This window comes from Pelodiscus sinensis, chromosome 1 (assembly GCF_052426305.1).
Source record: "Pelodiscus sinensis isolate ZL-2025 chromosome 1, ASM5242630v1, whole genome shotgun sequence".
Lineage (NCBI taxonomy): Eukaryota > Metazoa > Chordata > Testudines > Trionychidae > Pelodiscus > Pelodiscus sinensis.
Window position 1 is genome coordinate 24,524,890 of NC_143052.1, and position 19,289 is coordinate 24,544,178.

Consider the following 19,289-nt stretch of genomic DNA (forward strand, 5'->3'; position numbering starts at 1 on the left):
ATGCATGGTACACTTTTTTTTTTAAACACAAGCAGCTGAAAGCAGTCTTGTACAGGGCATTCAGACTGATCTTTCTTTACAAACACATAATACCCCACGCTGTTTGACTGCTGCAGCTCCTCACTCCAGAAACAAGGTCACAGCTGGGTCTTTCAGGAAGTACAGCACAAATAGAAACAAAACAGTTTAAAGAGGTAGCTTAACCTAGTTGTTTTTTGCAGACCAAAAAATAAAACCATTTGTTTGTTCTGAACCTTTATTAAGCGGCTCATATTTCAGTATAAATCACACTAAAAAGATTTTTTTAAAAAAGCTATTTACACTACAGTGCTGACACATTTAAAATGAAAAAAATTGGTATAAATAAGCTCTATGGAAAAGCCTGGAATTGTCAAAAAGAATTCTGGCTCATCTTACAAAAAATATATATGTTAAATGTCAGCTCTACTCTAAAACCTACAACTCAAATTATTTAAAGACTTCTTTATGTTAAACCTGCAGTGTTTACAGTGCATCTGGCCCTAAGTGCTTTGATACTTCACAGTTATGGACAGGCACTGAGGAATGTTACAAAGCTACATAAACTATCTTCTGTAACAGTTGTGAGAGCAAATCACAAGCTTGCCTCACAGAATTTATGAATCTTTACATTATTACGTCATTCAGTTTAAAAAGGAATTTAAAACGATATGTACAAAATTAGCACAAAAAGTCATCTTCTCTTTGTCCATGCTGATTTGGATATGTTGAACCCTGTTGTCTTGTATCATATAGACTTATGTGACTTCCAGAGCACAACTTATTCTGTAAGTCATTGCCAGGTTCAAATTTAGAGTCCACTTCATATTTAAAAGCTGTCAATTCAACATTATCCAATTTTCCTTTAACATTCTGACGCTCCGTATCATTAGGTGCCATTGTTTTCTCAAGAAGATCAACATTCATGGATTCCTCTTTAATTCTGCGAGATGCAATAAGTTCATGTTTTATCTGTGTGAATTCCTGTTTTACATACTTAGTTTGCAGAGTATCTGAAAATGTGGTGTCTTCGGAGGTATTTTTGCTTATTGTACAAATTATTTTGTCAGTCTGAAGTCCAATAACCGAAGACATGGGGTCTGCAGATATGCCTGCTTCATAGGTGCTTGCATTTTGTGAAACTTCTCCCTCTGAGTGATATAGCTTGAGCCGGACGTGCCAAGCCAAACTGCATACAGCTGAAACCGTCTTGAACTGGTGCACAACATTCCTTGGAATAAAATAAATGTCATTATCATATAATTGAATCCTAGCATATCGAATGCCTTCCCTTCGCAGTTGGTTAAGTTTTGCATCATCAACCCACTGGACACACTGGAGGAGGAAAAATGAGAATAAAGATGAAAAATCTATTCTAAAAAATGAGAAATATTTCTGATTAATAATTCACAATATGCTTACCTGTGAGAGTGGAGGCTCATGCAAATCTAACTGCATCCGCTGAACTACCTCTAAGAAATCTTCAGCATGAAAACAAATTACATCTTTGGTTATACGAGGTTGCTCAGGCCTACAAAAACAATCAGGGACAGAATTTAAATGCTAGAGACTTTGCTTTGTTCTTGCTACAAGGACTAAATCTAAAGCTACATTTTACAACTCAAGTTTGAAAAAAAGTTTGAAAAAGCCTATTAAAGTGACTTTAGCTACAACACAATAATCACACTCAGGAACGTTATTGAGTTAACCAGTTTCTACAGGGGCGGCAGAAGGCTAATGACAACCAGTGTCAGCAACAGTGACTGTCTCATCATGAAGAAAGGCAGATGTTCGATCAGGGGTGGGGAACCTTTTGTGTGGGGGAGCCGTTGACACAGAAAAAAATCAGTCGGAGACCGCACACAAGAGAGAAGTGGGAACAAACTAGGGATGTTAAGGACTAGTCGACTATCTGATAAGCAAATGCTTATCAGATAGAAGCAGCAAACGGGGGCAAAAACAGGGTACTTCAAAGCGGCAGCCCCGCACAGCTGATCCTGCAGGGGCTCAGCTTTGTGGCGCTGCTCCTTTGAAATGCTGAGGCAGCGTTCAAAGGGGCAGCGCTGCCTCAGCATTTCAGAGCAGCAGCACTGCACAGCTGATCCCAGACTCCACCGTGGCATTTCCGCAGAACACGAAATCAGCTGGGAGCATCCCCAGCTGACCCTGGGTTCTGAGGAAATGCCACAGGGAGCCCAGGATCAGCTGGCGAGTCCCCAGCTGATCCCAGGCTCCACACTGCACTGCCGCTTTGAATGCACAAGAGCCTCCGCTGGGAACTCTTGTACATTCTAAAGCTGGCACACTGTGTGCAGCCCGCAATCAGTGGGACTTCCTGCAGGCCCTGGGCTGCATGCAGCATTCTGCATTCCTCCTTTGAAATTTCAAAGGAATGCGGAAGTGCTTACTGACTAGTTGAGTAGTCAATGGAAATTGACTCCTTGACTAGTCAATTAACCATTACTTAACATCCTTAGAACAAACCCCTCACACTGTGGCCCCCAACTGAGAATGAGAAAGACTCCCCACATTTCCCTTGCACACCAGAGCCTATGGTGGATTTTGTGCCTAGTAGAGTTTGTGCACTCTAGCCCCTGGGAGGCAGCAGGGTGGTTGGAACTCTACTGTGGGCTCCCCAATGCTGGGGGGCCTTAAGCCTCGAGGCCAGATCCAGGCAAGCTGAGGGCTGCATCTGGCCCCCAGGCCTCAGGTTCCCCACCTCTGCATTCGCTGTTCCAATATGTTCTACTAACAGACTTAACTCCTTTGAGGTGAAACTATCACACTTAAATGTACAATAATCTAATTAGTATTAAAGAAATCTTTGCTCAAAGGATTCATATAGTCCATTTTAGTATCTAATCACCCTTTTCTATGCAAATTTGTGAAGAGTTTTAACAAAAAGTAATCTTCAATGATACATCAGGTACCAGTATCCTGGATTCATGAGTCAGACTTCAGGCCAGAGTATGGTAAAGACAGAGCACTTTATGCTCTGATAAATTACTTTCTTTGGTACAATGATAAGGGAAGATCATCAAATACTTGTGTCCCAACTTTAAAGCTGCCCCAGGGATGGAGAAAAATATTCTGACATGTCCCTAGCCAACCCCGGATTCTTATTTATAGGCAACTATTCCGCATCTCAAAATCCATCCCCAATGGAATTTTACAAAATTCAATAATCTTCTCTATATTGTTCAGCATCTGGGAAAACTGGAGAGAACATGGGCTGATGTACTAGAACAGTGATAAGCAAACTAGGTTAGCTGAATTTCCAAAGGGGGCCTACACCTCTATTTGAAATGTTTTGGGGTTTGCAAATGATAAAAGTGGAAACCACTGTTCGAGAGTCAGACAGGTGGTTTTTTGGTATATGTCCCTCTACACTGCAACGTAAGCCAGTGCTTCAGCTCAGTCTCAAGCCTAACCCACTTTCCTCTAACAGACTCTGCAGTACAGATGCAGTGCCACTTGACTGGTGTCCCAGGAATCAGTTGGAAGTATCCCACAATTTCTTGGAACAATTTCCTTAGTCCTCTCCATATAAAATGACTCCACTGAAAATCATAGAATCATAGAATACTAGGACTGTAAGGGACCTTGAGAGGTCATCGAGTCCAGTACCCTGCCCTCATGGCAGGACCAAATGCTGTGTAGACCAGGGGTTCCCAAACTTTTTGACACGGGGACCAGTAAAATCCATTCACGAACTTTTGGAGGACCAGTAATGTTCATTTGCATATTCATTAATCAAATGATGAATATTCAAATAAGTTGTTTCTGGTCCTCCCAAAACCCCCAGTGCCAGCTTTAGCAAAGCTTTTGATATGGTCACCCACAATATTCTTGCCAGCAAGTTAAGGAATATGGATTGGGTAAATGGACTGTAAGACAGACAGAAAGCTGGTTAGACCAGGGTTTCCCAAAGTTTTTACTTTAGTTGGAACCCTTTTTTTTCCAATACTGCTTTTTGCAGCCCAAAAATATAAACACATAAAAAACAAACTGACAAAATACCAGACATATAACAGGTCTGGTATTTTCTCATTAAGTTGCATTATTACTAGATGCATCAGTTTGTAGTTTCAAACTGCCTGGCTGGTAAATGTGCTCAGGCTGCGTGAGTGTGTCTACCAGACAGACAGTTCACAGCTACTCGAGGGGATGTGTGTGTGAGGGGACAATAGAATTCCCGGGCCGGACTAACTCATGCTTTGTGCTTTGCGGGGGGGAGGAGGGGGGGGAGAAGAGGGCGGAACAGGGGCAGCATCCCAAGATCTACATATGGCCGGGTTAGTCCCACTCCCTGCAGGCCGATTCATTCCTCCCCGCCTGCTCCCCCCGCTGCGCCTCTGTCCAGCCCCACTTCCCCCAACCCCCTCCCAGGCAGCCAGGTCCTTCCCGCTTCTCCTCCCAATCTCCCTTGGCCAGCCCTGCTGCCCGCATCCAGCCCTCCTCCTGGCAGCTGCTTCTTCTCCCCTCCCCCCGCCATCTTCTCCCTGGCAACCCTGCTTCCACCAGCCCCCCAATCTCCCCAGCCTGCCCCGATTCCCCCGTCCAGTGCTGCTTCCGGTGGCCAACTCTCCCCTCCTCCTCACCCCAGAATCCCCTGGCACCTGCACCTTCCCTTAGCCCTGCACCCTCCTGGTGCCTCCCCCTTCCCTCACTGCTCCTGTCCCCTTTGCCCTCTCTTTCCCTGATACCAACCCCCTCAGCACTCTGTTCCCCATCCCCTCCTGCCCCTCTGTGCCCTCACACATGACTTGCTCCATCCCCACCTCTCTCATGCCCACCCCTTCTTTTAAGCCTTCTCCCAGCACCTCCTCCTCCAGCCCCCAATGCCCTTCCCCTCTCCTCTCCCAGCATCACCCTGTCCCCCCTCCCACTGACACCTCCCCTCCTGCCCTTTCCCTCATTGTCTGCACTTGGCCCCTGGCATTTGTCTCTCTCCTGCACCCTGTCCCTTGGTGCCTTCCCCTCCCCCCTCCGCCCGAGCCCATTCCCTACCTTCTGCATTCCACATTGTGGGGCTGAAGGCCGCCAGAGCCAGCGTGGCCCCACCACGTGCCTCCGAAGACTTTTAAAATCCTGGGACGTGACGTGACGTCACGCCCGGGCGACCTCCCCACCCACACGCAACGCCGCACATGGGCAGCAGCAGGCGGTGAGGAGCAGGGGGGAGGTGGGGAGGAGAGGTTACCCGCACCCGGCAGAGCCAGGGGAGAGACCCAGCTCCACATATCGGTGGAGCAGGGCCCCAGGCTCTGTAATACGCCAGCACTTCCAGGTTCAGTGGCGCGGGCCCTGCTGGCGGCCACCAGGCATGCTGAGGCTTGGTATTTTTTTTCCCATGGCTCGCTACCGTGCTGCAGTCCATAGTTTGGGAAATTCTGGTCTAGACCATCCCTGATAGACATTTATCTAACCTACTCTTAAATATCTCCAGAAATGGGGATTCCACAACCTCCCTGGGCAACTTATTCCAGTGTTTGATTACCCTGACAGTTAGGAACTTTTTCCTAATGTCCAACCTAAACCTCCCTTGCTGCAGTTTAAGCCCAGTGCTTCTTGTTCTATCCTCTGAGTCCAAGATGAACAAGTTTTCTCCCTCCTCCTTATGACACCCTTTTAGGTACCTGAAAACTGCTATCGTTTTCCCCCTCAATCTTCTCTTTTCTAAACTAAACAAGCCCAATTCTTTCAGCCTTCCTTCATAGGTCGTGTTCTCTAGACCTTTAATCATTCTTGTTGCTCTTCTCTGGACCCTCTCCAATTTCTCCACTTCCTTTTTGAAATGCGGTGCCCAGAACTGGACACAATACTGCAACTGAGGCCTAACCAGCGCAGAGTGGAGCAGAAGAATGACTTCTCGTGTCTTGCTCACAACACACCTGTTAATGCATCCCAGAATCATGTTTGCTTTTTTTGCAACAGCATCACACTGCTGACTCATATTCAGCTTGTGGTCCACTATAATCCCTACATCCCTTTCTGTACTCCTTCCTAGACAGTTGCTTCCCATTCTGTATGTGTGAAACTGATTGTTCCTTTCTACGTGGAGCACTTTGCATTTGTCTTTATTAAACTTCATCTTGTTTACCTCAGACCATTTCTCCAATTTGCCTAGATCATTTTGACCCTATCCTCCAAAGCACTTGCAACTCCTCACAGCTTCGTATCATCTGCAAACTTAATAAGCGTACTTTCTATGCCAATATCTAAATGGTTGATGAAGATATTGAACAGAGCCTGTCCCAAAACAGACCCCTGCGGAACCCCACTTGTTATACCTTTCCAGCAGGATTGTGAACCATTAATAACGACTCTCTGAGTACGGTTATCCAGCCAGTTATGCACCCACCTTATAGTAGCCCCGTCTAAGTTGTATTTGCCTAGTTTATTGATAAGAATATCATGCAAGACCGTATCAAACGCCTTACTAAAGTCTAGGTATACCACATCTACCGCTTCTCCCCTATCCACAAGACTCATTATCCTATCAAAGAAAGCTATCAGATTGGTTTGACATGATTTGTTCTTTACAAATCCATGCTGGCTGTTCCCTATCACCTTGCCACCTTCCAAGTGTTTACAGATGATTTCCTTAATTACTTGCTCTATTATCTTCCCTGGTACAGAAGTTAAACTAACTGGTCTGTAGTTTCCTGGGTTGTTCTTATTTCCCTTTTTAAAAGTGGGCACTATATGGAAGTTAACCTCTCCCCTCCCCCTTTCCAAATGGCAGCATCTCATGTTAGCATTAATCTGTTCTCTTCTTACTGATCTGCAAGCACATCACAAAGCATCCTGGATTTCCATCTGAGAGCAAACTGATGAAGTCTTTTGCAAAGTGAGCTATTTCCTGGTAACCAGCAGGGTGGGCAGTAAAGTCTTCCCACAAAGCACCATAGTCCTCGGGCTAGAGAAGCGACATTTCAGGGGAAGAATACATTAGGGATTCAGATATAGTTACTTTGAACATTATACATTTCTACATTGTATTTTAAACTCTTACGAGTTTTCTAACCCTTGCTTGAATCTAGGGATCTAGAGTCCACTCTGCAGTGCACAGACCTGATTCAGAGTTCCTTAACACAGATCAGTTAACCTGAGTCCCATTAATCCTGGGTTTTTATAGCAGCGTAGAGATATCTTTACCATTCTTGTGAAAATTCCACCTAAGGCCACCAAGTTACAAGCTTTCAATATCCCATAGGCAACCTCAATTCCTGTATTTCCCAATCCTTGAGTGCTTGACTTTGCAATATTAATATTCTTTAATGCAGATTTCTGAGTATGTGATTATTTGTTCTTGCTGGGTTAATGCATTTGGGAGATGTGACAAGTCTGTTTGTTTATGAGTTTTGAAAAGATTGGCAAGGTTGTCCACAGAATTGGTTTGGTGCTTTTTTAAATATAATTTGTATATATCTAAGTAAACAAACCAAACAAGGGAATAAATCTAAACATGCTATAATTACTTCCAAAAGAAAAAAATAAAGGACTTTTTACTTTTTTGTTCTTGATATATAATGAAGGCATAGAAGTTTAATGTATTGGGTGGCTTTAATTTATATATTAATGTTTATAATTCCAATATCTAATGAACACCTGGGAGAAAGGATATCTTTATTAAAGATTCAAATACTCTCACCATTTTAGTTAAATACGAGAGCTTACAAATTCTAAGAAAGCTTTCACAAAACTAGGAAAGACACGGCATAACATAATTTTCCTGATTTTTTTTAAAGTAAGACAAAAACTGATTTTTTTAAATAAAAAAGGCTTATAAACAGAAACACTCAATTCTCAAACTCCTCTGAAAGTCAATTTTGAATTATATGCATATTGTATCATGTAAAACAAGAAGGCAGGTTAGAATCATAATACCCATCTCTGGCCTTAATCCATGAATTAATATTATTTTATTATTTTACTCAGTGAGCTAACTCCATTGCAACCTTAAAACTACCAACTGTTGAATGATGATAATTTAAAAATAAGTCAATACAGCTAATGCCTAAGCCCCACTGCATAGCTTGAGGTGTATTGTGCAGAAAGCAGAAAGGCATCAAAGACAACAGTCGAAGGATTATTCTTTTTAACATTCTATTTCAGAAAAGAATTGCTGTGCAGACATTGGAATCCCAACACAGCAGGATTACCTAGGATATCTAGTCTCAGAGGAGTAGCTGTGTTAGTCTGTAACTTTAAAAACAATGAGTAGACCTGTGGCACCTTAGAGACTAACAAATATATCATGAGCTTCTGTGGGGCAAAACACTCTGATCAAAGGTAAGTTTTATCCCCTCTGACAAAGCTGCATATATACTTGCTTTCTTTCCTAGAAGAAAGCTTAAAGAGAGCCTGTAAAAAGATTAACACATTGGAATTTAAGTTTCTTCTTTTCATAGAATCATGGGGTTGGAAAAGACCTCAGGAGATCATTGAGTCAACTCCCTGCTAGAAGCAGAACCAATCCCTACTAAATCATCCCAACCAGAGTTTTGTTAAGTTAGGACTTACAAAACTTACAGGAATGGATAGTGGGGGTAGACTCCACTACTTCCCTAGGAACCATCTGGCATAGCCCTGGGAGCTCAACATTCCAATGCTTCACTGCCCTCCTACTAAAAAATAGTTTCCCCCCCCCCCAATATTCAACCTAGGCTTCCTGCACTGCAATTTGAAACCATTGCTTCTTGTTCTGTCACGTGTCACCACTGAGAACAGCCTCTCTCCATCCTCTTTGGAACCCCCATTCAGGTAACTCACAGCTACTATCAAATCCCCCCTCACTTCTCGTCTATCGACAAGATAAGCCCAAATCCCTAGCCTCTCCTCATAAGTCATGTGCTCCAGCCCCCTAATCATTTTTTTTAACCTCTGCTGGACACTGTGTGTCCACATCCTTTCTGTAACGGGGGGCCCAGAACTGGATTCAATACTCCATATGTGGTCTCACCAGCACCAAATAAAGGGGAACGATCACTTCCCTAGCTCTGCTAGCAATGCTTCTACTAATGCACCCCAATATGATGTTAGCCTTCCTGGTTACAAGGACACACTGTTGACTCATATCCAGAGTCTCATCTACTTTAATCCCCAAGTCCTTTTCTACAGAACTGCTGTTAGCCAGTCGGTCTCCAACCTGTAGTATAGGCTTGGGATTCTTCTGTCCTACATGCAGGACTCTGCACTTGACCTTGCTGAACCTCAGATTTCTTTTGGCCCAATCCTCCAAATTTGTCTAGGTCACTCTGGACCCCATCACTACCTTCCAGCATATCTACCTCTCCTCCTACCTTAGCGATATCTGTGAATTTGCTGAGGGTGTAAACCATCCCCCCATCCAGGTCATTAATAAAGATGCTGAACAAAACTGGCCCCCAAACCGATCCTTGGGGCACTCCTCTTGATACTGACTGACAACCAGACATCGAGCCATTGATCACTACCTATGCAGCCCAAAAATCTAGCCAGCTTTTTATCTACCTTATAATCCATTTATCTACTTTAACTTGCTGGCAAGATTACAGTGGGAGACCATATCAAAAACTTTGCTAAAGTCCAGGTATATCGTGTCCATCAACTTCCCCATTTCCACAGAGCCAATTATCTCACTATAGAAGGTAATCAGGTTGGTTAAGCATGACTTGCCCTTGGTGAATCCAAGTTGACTATTCCTGATCTGTTGACTGTTTTGTTTCATTACAGGTAGCCTAAAGGGTATGTTTCTGCATTTTTTGTTGTTTAAACATTAGAAATAATAGGAAGATAAAATACAGGCAGTCCCCGGGTTACATACAAGATAGGGACCGTAGGTTTGTTCTTAAGTTGAATTTGTATGTAAGTCGGAACTGGTACATATTGTAGGGGAAACTCTAGCCAAACATTTCTCCAGAGCTCAGTTTTATTCTCCCACACCTCACTTCCCTCAGTCCTTTATTCTCAAGCTGAGGTGTCTGCTGAGAAAAGCCGCTCCACATCTCCCTGGTCTGCTGGGGGAGGGGGGGGGACGCTAGCTTCGCGTCTCCCTGGTCTGCTGGGGGGAAGCAGCTAGTGCGGGGTTGCCTCACCCCGTTTGTAAGTAGGGATCTGATGTAAGTCGGATCCATGTAACCCGGGGACTGCCTGTATGGACTTCTGCTGAATAATCACTGGGCAACATACAAGTCAACATGGAATTGAAGCAACTGATTTACAACAGAAGTAATCAAAATGTGAAATAACTGTTGCTCCATAATTACAGAATGCTTTTTTGCTTAGAAAAACAAAAACTAAACACCTAAGCTAGGGAACCACTGGGGCAGCTGAAAGGAATTTTCAGTTTCCTCCGGCAACCCTGGTAGCAGCTGAGCTGGTGGCAGGGGTGGGGAATCCTCAGTTGGGAACCCCTGTGGAAGCAGGGCGAGACATCAGTTGACCTTTTACATCCCTACTAGGAACATAGTTGGTAATGTTGCTACTATTGTTGCCCTCCCCAAGTGACACTTCTGATGTATATACTCCCAATGATCCTGAAGTCATTTGAGTGCCACTTTAAAAAAAAAAAAAAAGTGTAAAATCTCTCCAGTTTTCCCTGAAAGCAAAAATGAAAGCATTATATGGAAAATCCTCTCCGCTCTGTTGAGCTTCCAGGCCTATGCCAGAGTTCCATAACCGCAGAGCTCTTTTCATTATTATAGTTGAGGCTGTAATACTAGATGGATCCATCACATCTATTGCTGACTGTAAAGATGTCTCAATAATTTGGTGGCCTTCCTTGATGAAAACCTTAAGCTCTTCCCTTGAGGTTCCTGGTAATTTATCTGTAAATTTGTACATAGTCTCAAACCAAACTTTGACAGTGCTGGCCAATTACTGACACACATTTATAAAGATTGGTTTGGGAAAAAAAAAAAAAAAAAAAAAAAAAAAAAACCTTGCCATTAAATCTAATCTTTTAGACTCGGACCAACTTCAATGTCTTTTCACTGTAATTTACAGATGTTACAACCAGAGAGTTAAGGTCTGGTATTGAGCAAAAGCACTCAAAAGCCTGCATAGGGACATAATAGCATTTATCAGTGCACTTTGTTGGAGGCTGGAAGAAAACTGGGGTATGTCAAAGTGCTTTATTTCTAGGAAGAGCTACCCTCTGGAGCTAAGGGTACTGTCTGCACCCACTGCAGGAGAAAGCCTACTGCCCAGGTAGATTTGGGATAGCAGGAATCACACTATCTAAAAATAGCTGTACAGATAATGCTTAAAGTTCCAACTTGGGCTCTGAAGTAGAGAGGGGAAGAGGGCTTCAGAGCCCAAGTTAGAGAGAACTGCAACCTCAAAGTACAGTAGACTTGCGATAATCTGGAACCTATGGGACCTAGGTGGTGCCAGATTATTAGATATGCCAGAGTATCAGAAGGTACTATAAGATGGTTATATATATACTGTATACATTATATACTGTATATAAAGTGTTCTTAACCCTTTTTATTGTATATACTGTATACAGTATACTGTAATGTTTTAGTTTTTTTAAGCTTTTTTTATCCTTTTTGCTCAGTTCAGCTGCTGCCGCTGTTACCTTGTGACTCATATTTTGCCAAAGCTCACTCACTAGGCTCTTGCCATTTTGATGCCGGACTATCAGGAGTGCCGAACTATTGGATGCCAGACTATTGGAGTTTTACTGTACTGTCTACCCAGCAAATGCTGCCAGCCCAAGTCTATTGACCTGATCTGGGAGACTCATTCCAAAAATATACCAACCCAAAGGGCTACAACTCAGGTATCTCCAATAATCTTCCCGCCGAGTCACTATTTTACAGGGAAAGGAGGCAATGTCTTACATAAATAGATCCAAAGCCTTTTAGGACTAATAGGTTTAAAAAAAAAAAATCAATATTTTAAAATCAGTCCAGAAACCAAATGCACAGTTCAGAACACAGGTTTAATATACAGGCAGTCCCCGGGTTACGTACAAGATAGGGACTGTAGGTTTGTTCTTAAGTTGAATTTGTACGTAAGTTGGAACTGGCGTCCAGATTCAGCCGCTGCTGAAACTGACCAGCGGCTGACTACAGGAAGCCCGAGGCAGGGTTTCTCTGCCCCGGGGTTCCTGGAATCAGCCGCTGATCAGTTTCAACAGTGGCTGAATCTGGACGCCTGGGACAGAGCAGCTGGGGCGCTGCCGGGTAGGTCCCCGCAGTGCCGCACCTCGGCGTTGCGAGGACCAACCTGGCAGCACCCCAGCTGCTCTACCCCAGGTGTCCCCAAGTCAGCTGCTGCTGAAACTGATCAGCGTCTGATTCCAGGAAGCCCGGGGCAGAGCAACCCTGCCTCGGGCTTCCTGTAGTCAGCCACTGGTCAGTTTCAGCAGCGGCTGACTTGGGGACGCCTGACACAGAGCAGCTGGGGTGCTGCTGGGTTGGTCCAGTAGCGCCGCTCCTTGGCACTACTGGACCAACCCGGCAGCGCCCCAGCTGCTCTACCACAGGCGTCAGCGAGAAAAGCCTGGTCTGCTTGGGGGGGGGGGGGCGCACTAGCTGCGCTCCCCCCCCGCCCAGAAGACCAGGGAGACGCGGGCGGCGGGACCGCCGAGACGCGCCGCGGTCCCGCCGCCTGCATCCTCCACAGCTTTGCTCCACGTCTCCCTGGTCTGCTGGGGTGCCCTCCGCAGCAGACCAGGGAGAGGCGGAGCAGCTTTTCTCGCCCCCGGAGGACGCGGGCGGCGGGACCGGGGCGCGTCTGGGCGGTCCTGCCGCCCATGTCCTCCGGGGTGAGAAAAGCTGCTCCGCGTCTCCCTGGTCTGCTGGGGGTCCCCTCCCCCCAGCAGACCAGCGAGACGCGAAGCAGCTTTTCTCACCCCGGAGGACACGGGCGGCGGGACCGCGGCGTGTCTGGGCGGTCCCACTGCCCGCGTCCTCCACGGCTTTGCTCCACGTCTCCCTGGTCTGCTGGGGTCCCCCCCCCCAGCAGATCAGGGAGACACGGAGCAGCTTTTCTCGCCCCGGAGGACACGGGCGGCAGGACCGCGGCGCGTCTTGGCAGTCCCGCCATCCGCGTCCTCCGGGGCGAGAAAAGCCCCTTTCGTAAGTATGGATCCGACTTAAGTCGGATCCGCATAACCCGGGGACTGCCTGTACTCAAGGAAAGAAACAATGCTTAATATAAAGGGAACTGCTGAATTCTGCATCAATTGCAGTTTTTGAATGATTGAAGCTGGCCAACAACTCTTATTAAAAATTACTGTCATTCTAAAGTGTTCCTAAGACTTCACAGCCTACGAGATGCCATACTATAAAAATCACTTATTTCTAGGCGTTTCACTTCAGCTGTGACACCTGATCATCAACAACCACCTCAAAGTTGGCTACTGCATATATCAGGAAACTAACATTGATATTAAAAATGTTCGAACAGTATAAAAATTGGTTTCCAGCTCTGGCAGATAACTATCTACCATTAAAATGGTTAGACATTTCATGGTCTAATCTCATGCCTTCCTAAGATTATAAATCTAAGATTTATACTAACAAAGTAGAGAGTCCAATCTCTTCAACAGTGTATGATCAGTCCTCATTGTGCAGAAACTATTTCATCTAACAATCATCACAGGTCCCTGATGCAAACAGTGCTCTTTTGGAACTGGTCCAGGACTGACCATAGAATAAATAATGGATCAATGTAATTCTTGATCTGTTTGTCTTTGGCAATATGTACAGAACAATATTCAGAGTTTATGAAGTGATCAATAACTGTTTGTGCAACTAAGAATGAAAAATTTCTGCATTTAACTTTGAATATGAAAATATCCATATTCTACCTGATGTAAAAGAGTTTGCTATAAGTGAAAACAGAAATCCAAGTTCATTAAATGCCAGTTTCTACCACCACAACCATGACTGATTTAATAGAACTGTGCCAACATTTCCAAGTCAAATGTTAAAACTGTCCTGAATTTGCATGCAGTCTTAACTACATGCCTTGACGCTTAAAAAAAAATTCACATTTGAATGGCCCAGTTCTCTCCCATGGGGAATTTCTTTATTACAATCCTACAGCCAAGTTCTGTTTCATGTACAGTTACACAAATTTTCACTATTTCACCCGAAGAGGAAATAAACCTCTAATGCAGTATCAGAATTCTGGTCTTAGTAACTATGCCAGTCAAACTATAAAAAGTGTGGGTGTTCTCAATAACTAAGCAGGAGTGCTGGAACAATTTTTATAGTTGGGATGCTAAGAGCCTTTGGAAACCACTTGACGTCCCCCTGAATCCCTAGTTCCAACACTTACGGAAGGCAACGTCCTACAGCACCACATGCCAGTCCTAGGGTATGCCTACACTGTGGGCTAAAGTTGAGTTAAGACACACAACTTCAGCTACATTAATTGTGTAGCTGAAGTCTAAGTACTTTTATTCTACTTTATGCACTGTTTACCAATAAGCCCGAGGCAGGAAGTTGAAGGAAGAACACTTTTCCTTTGACTTCCCTTACTCCTCAAAATGTGGGTTACAGAAGTCAGAGTAAGAAGCCCGTTATCTCAAAATTATACTTGCTTATTTTGAAGTTATACTTGCTTGCTGCATAGATGTGCACTCTGTTATTTCCAAGTAACATGAGTTATTTCGAAATAAGCGTGCAGTGTAGACATAGCTTTAGGGACAGAAGTTAAGAGGACAAAAAATTCCCCAAATTATCAATTTTCCAGCTCAATGAGAGTACCCAGCTAAAATGCACTCTGGTTTTCCCAGTAAACAAGCAAAAAATGGCTTCTGCTGACCACGGCTGATCCCCCTGTATATCACATGAGAGTTTCAGACTGATTAGGACACTAAAGAAATGCCATGCAAATTCCACCATGCTTAAAACAAAACACCATTTCTTGGACCAGAATTATGGTATTTGTTTATATAAAAAGAAAGAGCCAAAGGTTCCCAGAAAGACTCTATATGCAGCTCAGATAAAAACCATATGCAGCTCAGATAAAAGCCATAGGCAAGCCATATCAGTACTGGTTCACACACAAAGAAAAAAAGTACAGACAAGTTTGAGTGTAATAATTTACACAACTGTTTTTAGGAAGCTGCTACTGAGACAAGGAAGGGCTCTTTCTAGTTTCTACCAGCCTGCAAAGTTGTATTTAGAATTTACCCAGCATACCTAGTTCATCAAGAAAATATATAGTTTATTCATTAGTTATGGCTTATTTCCAAAACATACTAGTAATTGGATTTATTTATTAGCTGATGATCCTTCTAGCAGCTATAAATGGAAATTCAAACAAGTATTTTTCAACGGTCTAACAAAACTAAAACAGTTGACACATACCAATCTCCACAGTGCACAGCCTTTAACACTCCTACAGCAGCTGTGGTCTGTCGTTCAAAACCTTGTCCTATGTGATCTGCATGGGCTCGTGTCCTGTCTTCAAATAGCATTTCACGGGGCTCACTAGTTCGAGGTAGGTATTGTAGGTTTTTTATTTCATTGGTAGTTCTGTTTAAAAACAAAACAAAACAAACAAAACTAAAAATCTAGAACTCCCCTTCTCAAGTTTATAGTTTTCTACATTCAACACGATCCATTTCTTCCAACAGCATGCACTGCACATACATCAGAATACTATCTCGCCCAGATTACAGGATAATTAGCAGCACAAAAAAATGTAGGCAACATTTATGAAATGCTGAAAGTAATCATGTATGCATTCAAACTAATTTGCTTACATTTCTACTGAACAATCTGAGTGTTGTGTATTACCGTTCTGTTCCACATTTCAACACTGGGTAGGAAAAGATTTTCAAGACTACTTGTCAGAGATGTTAGAAGTAAAAAGGAGAAAATACCACTTAGATGAAAGATCCTCTGTGATCATTCTTATTGGTTAAATGGCTAATTTAATGCTGATAGTGAGAGACCATATCACATCAGTTGGATATCTGAAATATACCAAACAAGGGATCTTTCCTGGAAAGTATTTGGATAGGAAATCCACAAGGAAAATCTATATGCTAAAATAAGTTAATGTTTGATTCTGAGAATGGCGTCGTTCTGAGTCATTACCTAAGCCAGTACCCTAGTATGATGTTATGGAGATTTTGTACGGTTAGAAGTCCCACCTTTCAGGCGGGACAGAAATCTTTGTCACTTGTAATTTTTATAAGTTCAGTGGCACTTCAAGTTCCAAAGGCACTTAAGATAGGGAGTTAAAATTTGAATTAAGCCAGGATACTTGTATTGAGTAACCATGTGTGCACACTTAAAATTTCCCTTATAGTATTCATATGGATATAGCAGTCTTCACTTTTTTCCCCAAACACATTTCTATTTGTTTTATGCTGCTCTCTCATCTCCAAGTAGAGATATTTTAGGGAGAGTGAAGAAAAGATGGTCTGGTTTATAAAATTACTATTTTAGTATTTCATTACAGAAGCCCAGAGGCTCCAATCAAGATTGGTACATCATTATGCTATGTGACATACCAATATTTCCAAAAAATACATTATCTTCCTTGAAGAACTTAAAAACTAAGTAGTGATTTTATTTCTTCTTTTGAGGTAAAAAGTTACATAAACATCTATATATAGCATAAATTTTATGCAGCCATTGGGATGAGTGGAATAAGGGAAATGTTAAAACAAATAATCAGATAACTCACCAAGCTAAGAATTTCAACATACCTTTTCCTTTTGAAAGGTGACTTTGGCATGTCAGCCACAGGGATCATCTGTTCTCCTGGACGTACCCACATGATGGGACCATCATCACTATCTTTACGACTTTCTAATTTTAGACTAGAAAGCGTCCCCCATGGCAATGTACACTAATGGGAAATATAACAATCCACATATTTATTTTAGTTATTTTCAAATACATTAAAAATAGTTATTTGGAAAAATGAAAAAAGCTTAAATTAACAGATCTGGTAAATAAGTGAATATAGGCAAGTGTGATGATTTGAGGAAACAATCTACAATTTATGATTTCTGAACAATTCAGGGGATTACAAACTCCCCGTATCTATTTTGTCAAGAGGAAAACTCCACTCTGAATACAGGGGCTAACCTTCTTCTCTGTTGCCACTCTACCTCCGCGTTAGACTGAAATTCCAGTGGGTAGCGGCACAGGATTCACAATAGAGGGTCATTAACTCAAAATGGCCCTTTATTAGAAAATAAAAATGCTAGCTAAAGAACTGGCTTCCACTTAAATGAACTGGTTTCTCAGCAAACAGAATGCATGGCAATGAAACCACTTGGCAGAGAGGTCCGTGATCCCCTACTGAGGCTGATCCAGAAGTCATCTGATTAAGGGACTGAAAGATTAAAAAAGAATTCACAAGGGGAAGACTAAGTGAGACCCACAGTACCCAGGCTATGCACTGCAAAGAGAAGGACTCTGAATGGCCCCAGACAACCCTGACCCTTGCCCTATGAATGCTCTGGATGGGGCAGGCAACTGATGCAAGGAACACGTTTGATATTTTTCTACAGATGTATATATTTCTTGGTGTTAAAGAAAGAATTCAGACTCTTGTTCAAACTTTTGTGTGTATTAAGCATGTGCCTCCTTGAAGAGATGAGCTTTTAGGTAGAGTTCACAGAAAGGGTATGTTTAAGCTTTGAGGAAGCCTAGGAGCCAGCGCTGCTTCCAGGGACTGGTTTGTGGACCACATGGTCAAATTTCTCAGGAGTGGCTGCTAGAGAGATCTGCACTCCGAGTATTTGCCAAGGTGAGCAAGCAACTAGACCAGTGGTCTCAAAGCTTTTTATACCCAAGATCACTTTTTAAATATCAGGATAAGCCAAGATCTGCTCCCTCCCTTCCCCAAGACCTCACCCCTTCCTTGAGGTCCCATCCTCTCCATCACTTGCTGGCCACAGCCCTTACTCACTCTCACTGGGTTGAGACAGGAGGTGCAAGCTCTGGAGTAGGAATGAGGGATTTAGGTATGGGAAGGAGTGAGAGGTGCAAACTCTGGGAGGAAATTTGGGTGCAGGAGGAGCTGGAGAAGGGGATGCTGGCTCATGGAGGGGGCTCCAGGCTGGAGAATGTTGGGGTCAGGTGGAGAGTGGGGGTGCTGAGCAAGCCACAGGCTTGTGGATGTGGGGGTGCGGGAGTCTGGGTTGCGGTATATGAGGGACTCAAGGCAGGGAGTTTGTGCAGAATGGGCACAGGTTTGCAGTGTATGGGTGGTGCAGGAGTTTTGTGGAACAAGACTGGAAATGTGTGTGGGGGGTGTTACAGGAGTTTGGGGGATGTGGGGAGCTCAGGGCAGGGGGCTTAGGTATATGACAGGCTAAGGGTTGGGGTGTGCAGGGGTGTTATGATGCTGCAGTCAGATGGAGGCTTGGCCCTAACTGGGGGTCTGCTGGCCAGGCTTCATTTTTTAAATAAAATATTAATGTCCAACACAAAACATTTCAGCGTTGTCTTTATTTATAGGAGGGGCAGGGAACCTGTTTTGGGTCAGGGGCCAGTGACCCACTGAAAAAAAAAAAAAAAAAACAGTCGGGGACCACACACGTGAGATGCAGAAAATAACCCCTCCAAGCCCCTCCCACCAAGACTCACTGATGTGGCCCTCAACTGAGACACTACACTCTCTGGGCACTCCAGCCCCATGGGGGGGCAGGATAGGTAGGACTGAGATTCAAGGCCTCAGGCCAGATTAACTCTTCTTGGGTTCCAGGGTTAGTGGATTTTGTGGGCACCCTTAGGTCCTAGGGTGGGGCCAAAAATGAGGGATCCAGCAGGACAAAGCTACCAGTGACTGGGATAGGGACTGGGGCTGGGGGGGGTGCAGAATCTGGGTAAAGAGTGGATACAGGAGCGAGCAGGGTGCTGGTGGGGGTCTGGCCAGGGGACAGGAGCAGAGTGCTGGTAGGAGAGGGGCCAGGGTGCTGGTGGGAGGTCTGGCCAGGGGGAGGAGGCAGGGGCAGCTCAGCTGGTTCCTGGGGGTCTCCAGGGATGAGAATCTCTGGGGCAGGATCTGCAGGCAGCACTGGAAGAAGTGCATGTACTGCTCCTTTAAGAAATCCAGCTGCTCTGGATCCTCTGCTGCCATCTTAAACCCCCCACCTCTGGCCTGCGCCAAACACGGGGAAGGAAGGGAAAACAAGGAAGTGTGCGTGCTGTTGTGGGGAGAGCAGTGCGCACGCTTTCTTGCCTTCCCTTTCTTCCCCGTGCTGCCTTCCTTCCTGCCTGTGGCACGGGGGGTGGGAGGGGAGGAGGAAGTCCTGAGGCTCAGTGCCAGATGCGGCTTCTAAGGAAGTG

At 44.2% G+C, this 19,289-nt stretch overlaps 1 protein-coding gene across 3 annotated transcripts in view; it reads right to left on the reverse strand.

Moving 5' to 3' along the window:
* Positions 1–238: 238 nt before the first annotated feature.
* RSBN1L (round spermatid basic protein 1 like) overlaps positions 239–19,289 on the reverse strand; it is a 78,176-nt gene continuing 59,125 nt past the window's right edge. For all 3 annotated transcript variants that reach the window (XM_075926681.2, XM_075926678.2, XM_006137518.3), the window contains 4 exons: positions 16,694–16,836; positions 15,342–15,509; positions 1,441–1,549; positions 239–1,353 (listed from right to left, as the gene is read on the reverse strand). In XM_075926681.2, coding sequence (XP_075782796.2) covers positions 700–1,353; positions 1,441–1,549; positions 15,342–15,509; positions 16,694–16,836 — 1,074 coding nt within the window. In that variant the 3' untranslated portion in view covers positions 239–699. The remainder of the gene's footprint in view (positions 1,354–1,440; positions 1,550–15,341; positions 15,510–16,693; positions 16,837–19,289) is intronic.